The sequence below is a fragment of the Salvia hispanica genome, chromosome 4 (assembly GCF_029641045.1).
Source record: "Salvia hispanica isolate PSC_SH4W2 chromosome 4, Shi_PSC_v1, whole genome shotgun sequence".
NCBI classification, from domain to species: domain Eukaryota; kingdom Viridiplantae; phylum Streptophyta; class Magnoliopsida; order Lamiales; family Lamiaceae; genus Salvia; species Salvia hispanica.
Window position 1 is genome coordinate 41946263 of NC_142695.1, and position 12095 is coordinate 41958357.

The 12095-nt window shown below is 35.9% G+C and overlaps 1 protein-coding gene across 1 annotated transcript; it reads right to left on the reverse strand.

Annotated features, from left to right (window-relative positions):
• Positions 1 to 4628: 4628 nt before the first annotated feature.
• LOC125197294 (glycerophosphodiester phosphodiesterase GDPDL4-like) lies at positions 4629 to 9311 on the reverse strand. Its single transcript, XM_048096023.2, has 9 exons — positions 8936 to 9311; positions 8115 to 8408; positions 7584 to 7699; positions 6995 to 7496; positions 6823 to 6861; positions 6422 to 6706; positions 6029 to 6168; positions 5326 to 5809; positions 4629 to 5050 (listed from the first exon to the last, which is right to left on the reverse strand). The coding sequence occupies exons 1-9, from the start codon at positions 9030 to 9032 to the stop codon at positions 4752 to 4754; spliced, it is 2256 nt and encodes a 751-aa protein (XP_047951980.2). The 5' UTR covers positions 9033 to 9311; the 3' UTR covers positions 4629 to 4751.
• Between the last annotated feature and the right edge of the window lie 2784 nt (positions 9312 to 12095).

The window sequence follows — 12095 nt, forward strand, 5'->3', positions numbered from 1 at the left end:
CAGCCCAACGCGCAAAAAGCCGATCAACGTTGGCCGCGGGTCCCGCAAAAGTAGGCGATGGACCCGACCCGGTTATTGCAGTTTGGATATTTCGGGTCTATTTTAATATCAAATGACGGTGTGACTTAATTCATTATTTAGTGCTTGTTTTTTTCCAAATGGGAGTGATCGACCACTTCTATTTGGCAAGATTTTATGACTAAGTCACACGACAAATCGCATTCATCTGTTAAACTAAGCATATGATGTAGGTATGATATTTGCAATTTATAATTTTTTTCATTTAGTTAATTATATCGATAATTAACATATTTGTTATATTTTGAAGTCTAACCAACTAGTATTTTGGTTATCGTGTATTGATGTTTGTTTATTTTCATGCACCAATAATCTCATTCACTTCACAAATATTTTTTTAATAAAAATTGGAGACTTAAATGCCATTTTTTAAGTCCCGGTAGAAATGGGAAACATACTCTTTTCGTCCCATAAAACATGTAACTTATGAAATTTAAGTAGTACACAATTAGTAAAATAAGAAAATATAGTGAAAATAGTGCTAGGGAAGAGTGATGTCCGTATTATTAATATTTCCAAAATTAGAGAGAGACAAACTAAAAGAAAAGATTCATACTTGTTTTCTTTAGAGGGACGGAGAGTAATATCAAACGCGTACGAAGAAAGAAAAATGAAAATAAATTGGAATAAAGAAATTCAAAAGAATAATTGTGCCTGATGTGATGTAGAGGCGCTCACATTATTATTAGGTAGCTTGACATAAATTTATTAAAATATATACATGTGAATGTATGTTGTATCCAGCACATTTAATCACTTTGACATTAGACTAATTAGAAATGATTTCAGCAATTAACAGTGGCGTCAATATTTTTCATTAGAAGATTATCAGCAGGCACCAATAATACTCCATTTATTTATAGATAGATAATACTACCATTTCACCGCAAAATGTTAATGAAAATAATAATAAATATTATTATTTTCTTTTTAGTTTATCTCATAATGAATATTTTTTTTTTGAAAAACTTATTTTTTTAAACGACACAAAATAATATCTCCTAAAATTTAGTACTAATATTAATTACTCCCTGTGTCATCAAAGGAAGCACTTATGTTATGTAGCAACTCGTCTCCCCTAGTAAAATAAATGGCATTACTTCCGGTTCAAAAGTATAAATCGAAAAACGGCATTGTTAAGTCCAAAAATATGATATACGGCATTGGTTCCCAATGAAGAGTATAAAGACAAAAACGGCAATGTGCCATGATTAGCGTGCGATTTTGAACACTTTACATATGCATGTTTGACATGTGTTCAGACTGCATACGAACTCTGACATGATACCCAATTGGTCAACCTTTTGCATGTTGTCAATAACCAAATCGGAACTCATGATAGTATATGATTAATGAGAGTGACCACAATCATGTCGCTGCGGCGGGGGAGAGAGCGCCGGGAATGCGGCCAGGACGGGACGGTGGCGGTGGTTTTCGGGGCGCCGCCGTAGTGGCCGCCGTCCAATTTTATTATTTTTATTTTCTTAATTATTTTTGTCTTATTAATTTTATTCAAATCCAATAAAAATATACCAATAATTGAAAAATAATGTGATTTGTGCCTGTGACAGGGTTTTTATTGGGCCGAACAAGTTTTTGTGGCTGTGTTGACTAGACGGATAAGTTTTTGTGGCTGTGGCATGACTGTTCTGCCTCTATTGTGGACACTCTAAGAGTAGTACTCTATCTGTCTCATAATAGATATCACATTTTTTTTAGTTTATACCACAAAAACTATCACAATTCAATATTTAGAAAAAGTTCTCTCTTATATTAATATGTCTAGAGCCTTTGTCCTAGCGGCAAGGAGCTTAGACATCAATATATGAGGTGCTGAGTTCGAGCCCTCTTGACAACAGTTGTACTTTCCTCCTAATAAAATCACGTGTTATTTCCTCAGTGTATCATCTACTTATGAAAGGTGCTAATATTTTCTATACAAAAATTACACTAGTTGTAGTAGTCCATATTACTATTTCTTAGTACATGAAAATCAACATTAATTATTTTTGTTTTTTGAATTTTGTTCATCCACGAACACCGCAACATTATCCACTTCAGTGTTGCCGTTTTGAAGTTGGAACATAGACTCAATCGAGTCGTAGTAGTTCAACATCAGACTCTCCGTTCACCCAAATAATCGTAGTTTAGCATCAGGTTCTCTGTTCACCCAAATGGCGCATCAGTGTGTTGCATGTCTATTGGACAATCCGGATATGTTGGATGTTGTTGATCCTTGAGTACCCGGTGCCAGATAATCTGGTGTCTCTAGCTCCAGCTTGAGTTGGATGGTGGTTGTTGGTCAGACATATTTGCACAATTATTAATGAAAATGTGGACAGAAAATTAGATAGAGAATGAAAATGTTGAGAGTTTGGTGCAATGTTTTTTTTATGAATGAGATATTTATAGATGATTTGAGGATGAATTGGATGATAAAAAAATTTAATGAAAGAAAAACAATGATAATGGTAACATTTGAGGTATGCCGGACCGCTAGATCGGAAGAAAAACAGGTCACGCCACGCGGCTCAGGTGTGCCAGACCGCTAGATCGGGCGTGGCCTTTGCAGCAGGCCGCCCTCTGGGATGAACCACATGCAACAATGACCCGTCCCACCTAGATGAGCTAGCCCTCCTGATCGGGCATTGTTGTGGATGCTTTTAGACCGTGTTTATCAGCAACTATTTGCCCAACCCAACCAACCACTTTTTTAATATTTAATTAATTTCTATCGCCTTTACAACATCTTCCACATCATCAATATTCATCCAACCCAACTATACCTTTTTAGATGGTTTATCAATGACTCCTCAACCAAACTATTATATATTTATTTTTATACAAAATACATTTTTTTATAATAATATTAAATATTTTATTATAGCATGATAAATTTATTAAAAAAATTATATCAAATAAGAAGGATTATTATATAAGGAGAAAAGAGAGACTTTTCTTGTGTGCAAATCTATAGTAATTGTGATCTCTATTAATAGAGGATGAAAAATTATGATTTTGCTATAATTTTAATAATTTTTGTAAATGACCCAATTTCATTGGTTAATAAAAGGAAAAGTGATGAAGACCAAGAGGTTATAGTCTTAGAGCATCTTCAAGAGAGAGGTAAATGGAGAGGTAAAGTCTTATAATTATCATATTTCTCTTTTTTTATATGAAAAATCATTCTCTAAGGAAAAAGTATTTGAGAAGATATTATACTTTTTTCTCATTTTAAAGAGGTATCTTTACTTCTCCATTAATGGAAAGCTAAAATCTTACAACTATTATATTTGTCTTTTTTTTATGAAAAAACATTTTTCAAGTGGAAGATATTAAGAAAAGGGAGTATTCTTTTTTTTTTTGAAGTTTGTTATTTTTGAAAGGATAATAGATGATATATTTTTCTATATACCTTATATCATTAGAGAGGCTCCTGGCATTTTAAATATAATTTTTTAAAATTTAGTAGTAGAAAAAATATCCCACTTATGATGATAGGATAAAATATTTATTTATAAATGTACTATCACGTAGACTTGATGTGAAGCGCACTAACACTTGCACTGTGTTCGAATATTGCACGGCACCAAGGTAGAGGTATTTGAGAATTTTTGTTTGGGAAGATGTATTTAATTATTTAATATAGTTAAGCATATTGATCAACTCCTCCAACTTTGTCATATTTTGTTTTGTTTAAAGTCAACGAAGATGGCTAGGTCAATGAATTAATTTCTTCTGCGTTATACGACCTTGTTCGTGTTTATTTTAAGTTACGTAACTTGTAGTCGATTCATAACATAATTTTATTATGTGGGTGGATGGGCCACTAGCTTAGCCCAGTTACATATTTTATTGACTTGCAATTATATTGCCAAATCAATCAACCCAAGACCAATCGTCACATAAGAACGTTGTCATACTACCTACGCCGCTGACCGATGCCCCACGTCGAGCTCGATGAAGCGATGATCGCCGCCTTACATCGAGGCCACAATCAGTGCTTTTCTCTCCTTCTTCCCATTTCCCGATTTTCGCCTCTCCTCTTTCGACCTGGCACTCCATTATCCATTGACAAGGTCGAATGACACTTCTTAATGAGTGAGCGATATGAAGACGATGACAAGTCGGGGGTGGGGCAAGGGTAGACCCCACAAGAATCAATTGTTACACCTTGGCATGCATCTACATCGATGTATCGGAAGACCCCATCCTCAGCAACAACAAAATGTTAAGGATGCTTTGGAATCGAGTTACTGAGAAGTACAACACGAGCAGGCTACGACATGCTACGGAAACACTGGTCCCGGGTATAGAAGGACGTGACCCACTTTTCTAACATCATGGTCAACACCCAAAAGGTGTGGCCTAAAGGCCATAGTATTTATAATGTCATGCATTTCTTATTAAAAATAAAAATTATTATTATTATTATTATTATTAATATTGTAAATGCATGAGGAGAGGTATATAGATTGTAAGAATTGTTGGTAGCCACAGGCAGGGGGAATGATCAAATTGAAACATCAAACAAGCATATCCCTCCATAATAACCACAAGAAAATAATCCCTCCATCTCAAAATATTAAAATCTAAACTCGTATTGTCAGAAGTGTTACATAAATAATATAAACATTAAGAAATGGTTGGAAAAATATTTATAACTATCTACATTAGCACAACACAGAAGCTGCAAGAAGAAGAGAAATGGCACAGAGCATGGTGCTTACCGCAAGCGTAGGCTGTCCCCCTTTTGGTGGAACCGGACCTGGCGCAGTCGAACCATTGCCAGCACTTGTGATCGGGAGCCTAGTAGGAGGTAGAGGAGGTTCGGCCACACTGTCAGCTGTCAGTACGGGGTTTGGAGCCTCTGCCGGAGGCAAACCTTGCTTTGCCATGATCGCAATAAGACTGCCGGGCATCACCGGAGACATGTACAATGGCATGTTTTTATACGCCAAACACCGATTTCCTGTAGACCAACATTTGAGTGGGAAAATTTACTCAAAATAACCCAAACTATTGGCCTACTTTCTAAAATTTTACTCCCTTGTCCAATTATTCATGACCTATTTCTTTGGGCACCAACTATTTTGGAAGAGTTGAAACTATGGTGTAATACTACTTCCTTCATCCCAAGTTACTTGAGTCAGTTTCTATTAGAGTGATTTTAAATAATGTTTCCTAGTTGAGAGAGTAAGCACAATAGAGACCTCCACATTTATAAGCATGTAGAAGATGACTCACTTTTGTATTTTGCAGCGGTGGCGGGGAAGTCCGTTATGACACCGTTGATTCCGTAATAAGAGACATGCGAGTTAATCTCCACATATGGATCGGAGAAGAAGTCCCATGGTTGAGACACGAACTCATTCCGGAAAAACTGCACGTAGACGGAGAAGTTGTAGGCTTGAAGCTTTGGAACGACAATTGTGTCATGAGTGACAAAGGCATCATCAGTGGGAAAGACAGATTTCTTGGAGACGACCACAGAGCTCGCAAACTTCTTTATCTCTAGAATGGTTGAGTTCAAGATATCACGCACATCCTCATCAACCAGGTAAACGAGTTCGTATTTACTGCGATTCTTAAACTTAGACAGCACGGCACTGTCACTGGATCTTATCATCACCTTCTTGCCTGTCTGATTATTAAAACCTGCCTTGCTTAGAGTATCCAAAACCACATCGGTCACACCTAAACCTTGTTTCTCAGCAAGATATGCAGCGTTCTGCAAGGCAAGAACAAGAAACATAAACCACCTTATGGAAACACATTACATACATGATGGCGGACTAGTTCATTACTTGCTAGTTGCAATTCACCACAATGCTTGGTTCAAAGTTAACAAAACAAGGAAAGATTTTATTTGAACCGCCCACTCTTTTTGCGTATATGAATATATGTCATGTATTTCACATAGTGTGACATGAATCATATGACAACACACCTCAATGCTGATTATGACGCCACTGACAGAGGATGTATTTGCAAATGCCAGAAAATCAGACAACTGCATTAATTTCCCATCATTTTTGGCTTTTGGATTTCGAAACATTGAGAACCTTGAATATGGATTGGAGATAGCAGCTGCAATGATTCAAAAATAACACGTTAAAGCGAATTTCCTACATCTTAAACAATCAAATAATCAATATGCAACGGAAACGCTGTTACTCAAGGAAGGAGATGATATGAAGGAAATAAAAGGCTTAATCAACTGTTAGGACTTAGGACGGAGATGTTGTGGTTAAGTGTTAGCTCCACCTTGCGAAAATGTTATGTTATATGAATTCTGTAAGCATTAACTTGAAAACTTAATGACAATGAGGAAGTGACTTACGTCGCAAGCTCTGAATTTCACTCCATGTCAGATTATAGGCGAAAATTCCCTTTTCTATGCTAAACTCTGGATTATCTGTTGCCCTGCCAATGAAATCAGATTGAGCTACAGTTGTTCTATCCCTAAGGTTGATGGATCCCAAGCAAAAAGGTATTCCATCATTTGTGATTTGAACGGGGCAATCGAGTATATCCACACCATCTGATACAGCTTTCTGATATGCCCTATCAGTACAACCAGGAAAGTCTCCACTCGCTCCCTCGTTTGAGATAACCATAACATTTGCTGCATTATGAGATAAAAATAGATTATTACACTCAAACTTTGAAACATCATAGTCGAAACAGGTGAAACTAAAAAGAAAATTTTCCAGCTATGTTTGCACATAAATTGTTGCTTACCTTTCACCTTGTCATTTTGGCTCATGTGGGCATAGCAATCTGCAAGCAAATAGAAGAGTCGTCAGCATGAATATATTTAGCCAGATGCCAGGTATGACATATTGAAATGGGCAAAATAGAATATAAAAGCTTAATGTACATTTTTGTAGGAGTAACTAAAGAGCCTACTTACCTACACTTGCTGATGCAGTAATCGGAAAGTCAGAGAGCACGCCGTCAACAGAAAATTTGGAATTGTCAATGAATGAGAGATACTCGGACACAGGATCGTAGCTGTAGTTATAAGGTAAAATAGCATCATTTGCAAAATTAGACGCAAAAACTTGTAGACCCACAGCATGAGCATCAAGAACAATTGTAGTGGAATCCTGTAAATACAAGCTGTTGTCTACTGGCAATATGTAGGATTTCGGAATAACAATTCCTGCAGCAAAGGTTTTAATAAATGTAAGATTTGTCAAAAGTGCGCCGTATGTTTGGTTCGTTGTAGGCTCCACTTCATCAGGACCCAGTAACTGGAACACAAGCTTAGTCGGCCCTCTTCTGAATCTCGATGCAACACTCTTCAAGAAGCCCACCTCTGGTGATGAAATATAACTAACAATGGTCCTTTTAGATACAGAAATAATGAAGCTGCGCATACTCTGATTATGCTGGCTAAAGAATGCATCATGCTGCAAAATGATAAGAACGACAAAATGGCTCATCAGGAATAACCAAATAATTATAACTTCGGAAATTCAACAAGAATGCATTCTTACCGGTACACTTAACCACAATCCAGGTGGTCGTATCTGTGTAACCATGTCTTCAATAGTAAGAATTTGATTTGGAGAACTATCAAAATTGGGAGCCCGGGAATATATCCGTTGTTTCACTGATTCAAGTAGAAAACGAGTCAGCAGCCACAGTTTTGAAGGCATAACCAAACTTTAGAATGATCGCACAATGGCACTGGGATATCATATTTTACCAATAAGTAATAAGTAATGCATATAAAGGGAATATGATGAGAATCAACCAACATCTTTGAAGTCAAAGATTAAGTGGACGCTTTGGTTGCCCCAAAACTTAGTCTCCAACTAAAATGTGTGGTTAAAATATTAAAGTTTCAACACTTTTTCGGGTTTATCCATAAAAAACTTCCTTTTTTTCTAAATGACATTGGCAAGTAAAGTATTCAGATGGCAACTAGAAGGGCAAGATGCAGCTCTAGATGCAAAATCCACATCAAGATCGAAAGAGATGGAAAATGTACAGCATTCGTTCAGATAAGAGATGATCTAACTCACTATTGACGCGTTCAAGATCCTTAAGGTTGAAATCAACAGAGAACCATCCTTGAGTGGAGAGACCGTTGAGAACATAGGTGTTACGTCTCTTTGGATACACAAGATCAATGTCGGAAGCATTTTCGAGCCTGACATCTGGAAAACAAATCCCAATTCCATCCTTTGTGAGCTGAACATCACACCACAGAACCAAATCTTGCAACCCAGTCTGCACTGCCACAAAATATGCATTCAAACTAGAATCCGGAAATATTCCGGAAAATCCACCTCTTGCTACAACCAAAGGCGCCTTTCCTGCAGTAGCAACTCATTTAACATTTCTGAATGAACATGTCGATATAATAATAGTACTAAAAACTCAACAACATTGTGGAAAACCAGAAATCAACTTAAAAATATAACTTCATAAAAAATCATAAGAATTAGCAAAAAGTTAAGATCCCTACAACTTCAGTTTCAAAATGCTCTTTTTCCGAAAGGGGGCAAAAAAGTCGGAAGCCCACATTTCCTATATTTTAACAATTCTCCTACGCCCAAAAGGGAAGCATAAAAGTGTGTATTGTAGACATTTCTAATCGACAAAAATAGCATTTCACAGTAATTAAATGACAAAACTCCATTTTCAGAAAACAGAAACATAGATAAGCCATATCAACATCTCCCAAAAAAAGCATTTTCAGAAGAATCAACTGACAGCAAACCAATACTAGGACATTTCTATTTGTATACAACATTTTAAAATAGTAAAAATCAGAAACTTTTTAGTTCAATTAAAAAAAGAGAGAGACAAGAAGCAAAAGTGAAAAAGAAAAGTTTTTTACCGCTAAGCGTCTGCCATTTAGTGGGGAGGTCGGCAGATCCAACTGAGCAGAAGAGGAGGAAACACAAATAGCAAAGCATCCACATTGTCGGCGGCATCTGTAGCTCAAATGAGCTGCCTTCTCTTTTTCAGGAGCTCCCTTTGAAAAAGTAGTATAACAATTTAGAGAGCAAATAATCTGTTTCACTTTGTACTGTCTTCGAGACTGAAGTGTAGAGTAGAGAGATACTCGTAGCAGTTTCTTGAAATTTGCTTATTTTAGCTTGCACGCTCTGCAGCCTTGTCTTTTTGCTTAGATTCGAGCTGTATTCTATTTACTTCATTCATTTCTGTGATTAGTTAATATAATCATATTGATAACCGGAAATTGAGATTTAACTAAATCATCTAAGTTTCAAAATTTCTATATAAAAAAAAAGAGAAATTGCGAAGGAGCATCTTTTAATCCTGCGCGTTACAGCATTTTCTCCATTATGATTCTAATAAAGAAAAAGTGGCAATCTCTACCTACCATTTGTAGTGGAGGATTTGCACAAATATTACCCCCATCCGTCAGGTCATTAAGATTCAATTTTAAGTAGGAGTATTATTTTAGAATATATGTATATCTTGTCTGATTTGGTTTTATATCAACAGCTACAGATTACACATTTTATTAACTGATTTTCATTATACAATTATTAAATTAGTAAAAATACATAATTCACTAATTATTTTGCCCACCTTTCTTCATCTTATTTAAAAATTCATGTTAGTTTTAAGATTTTAAGAGTGAACTATATAAATGGTATCTGATCTTTCACTTTCGCACATAAATGATACATGATCTTTATATTATATCGTTTTTGGTACCCAATGACAAAAATAACCCTAGGTACTAAATATGTAATTTTTTCATAGAGAATATTTTTGGAAATTTCAATTAAACAGTACCAAATATGATTATTTTTTCTTCCTTTCTTATTTCTCTTTTTCTTCTTCTTCTTTCTTTTTTCATCATTTTCTTCTTTCTTTTTAATATTTTATCTTCCTATCTTTTTTCATTTTTCTCCTTAGTTTATGTTTCTTCTTCCTTCCTTTTTCTTTTTTCTTCTTTTTAAAGTAATTAAATCAATTGAATATTTTTTATTAAATTATTTTATACTCATTTTAAGGTTGAAATACCTAATTAAAAATATTCAACTTTTTATATCATTATGAATACAATTCACATGAATACAATTCACAATGTTAAATTTTTATCAAGGCTATATTGATTAGTTACTAATTTAATGTAAAATAATAATAATAAAAATAACAATAATAATAATAATTGTTATTATTGCATAATATCAGGTGATTCATAATTTATATAATTATACTACAATTGTTTATTAATTACTATAAGTTTTTAGTATTATAACAATAATAAGTAAATATAATTATAACTATAATTATATTTAAATATATTTAGATGATATTAAAAATAAATTAATTATTAATTTATAACATCAAAATAAGAATATTAATATTGATTAATAATAATAGTATAAAGAATTAGGAGAATGAGAGAAGATTTTATAATATCACTTTTGGTACTAATTTTATGTATGCCCAGAATACCCTTTATGACATAAATGGGAAAATATATTTGTTTAAAGGGCATTTTGTGATTTTTAGGTACCAAAAACGATATAAAATAAAGATCAGATACCATTTACGTGCGAAAGTGAAAGATCAGGTACCATTTATGTAGTTCACTCTAGTTTTAAATGGGATACTCCTTAATTAAGAGCGTTTCCGGTGGCATCCCTCCCACTAGGACTTCCCACTATGACTTCCCACAAAACTCTCTGCCACGTCATCACTAGCCCTTCCCATTCCACTGCCACATCACTGGGACTTCCCACTAGGACTTCCCGCAATTATTCAATTTACGGACTTAAAATTTACGGAATTAAAATGTCGACACGGAATACGGGAAAATTTGAAAACTTCATTAAAAAAAATACATAATTAAAAAAAATTACATAATTTAAAGAAAATTACATAATTTTTAAAAAAAATTACATAATTTTTTTAAAAAAATTACATTATTTAAAAATAAAATTACATAATACCCTCGGCTCTCACTCCTCCCCGTCCTCGTCCCCGTCGCCCGTGCCGCTGCCGCCTCCGACGTGCCCGCCCCCAATCTCGACACCATAATCATCAATGGGTGGCATTCCTAAATCGCGCCGACATTGATCGACCACATCCTTGCACAACCTTTTGAACACAGGATCGTGGGTGTTAAACCACTTACTCGTGCTCTGCATCAGGGTCTTCGTTAGCTGCGCGCGGGCGAGACAGTCGTTCCCTGGGTCTTCTGGAGCCTCCGATTCGACCTCGCAGGACTCGCTGCCGCTGCCGCTTCCCCTCACCATCCGCTGCGCAGCCTTTTGCTCCATCGGGCGACGATGACGGCGAGAGTCTGTTCGTGGTAGCGGGGCCACTTCCTCGGCTTCGGGGAGCTCGTGCGAACCAGCACTGCTGCTGTACTCACCGGAAGAGTTGATCTTCGTCCGTTTCCAGCCCGAGTCAACACCCACAACAAACTTTTGCGATTCTGATAAGGCTAATTTCATGCATCGGTAATGTACGAAAAAGGTTATAAATTGCTGGGTCCAACACGTTTCCTAAGCCAGGTGTGTGAAGAAAATCGCTAGATCAAGGAAGTACTGAAGGAGATGGTCTAGCGAAAGAAGAAGCGAAGTGAGCAGGATTTACAAGGGGAATTGGCGTGACAAAGGAGTCAAAAGCTGAGGGCATTAAAGTCTTATCTATACCTCGTTGGGCCCCACTCAAACGCCTATAAATAGAAGAGCATGCAACGCAGGGGTTATCACGGATCACTTTTTTTCACTCTTCTTAGTTCACACACTTTACACACACTTGGGAATGGATCTGGGGTAGTCGGGAACAGAAGGTTACTTTCTTAGAAATTTCGTGGTTGGCAACACCGTCCGAGTGAGGGCGAAGATACAATTACTTTTAATTTCAGTTGTTTTGCTTGTTTTCACCGTCGAACTTCACTTTTGGGAGTCGACCTTGATGTTGATGATGCTTATTTGTCTTTCCGTTTGTTGATCTGTGTTTATCAGTTAAATTTCAAGTTAATTTGCATAGATCTCTCTGCTGTT

Coding starts and splice junctions, on each gene's coding strand:
- LOC125197294 (XM_048096023.2), bottom strand. CDS start 9,032: ATGCCGCCGACAATGTGGATGCTTTGCTATTTGTGTTTCCTCCTCTTC. Junction 8,409..8,935: donor TAAATGGCAGACGCTTAGCG/GTAAAAAACTTT, acceptor TTGCTACTGCAG/GAAAGGCGCCTTTGGTTGTA. Junction 6,862..6,994: donor TACTGCATCAGCAAGTGTAG/GTAAGTAGGCTC, acceptor ATTTGCTTGCAG/ATTGCTATGCCCACATGAGC.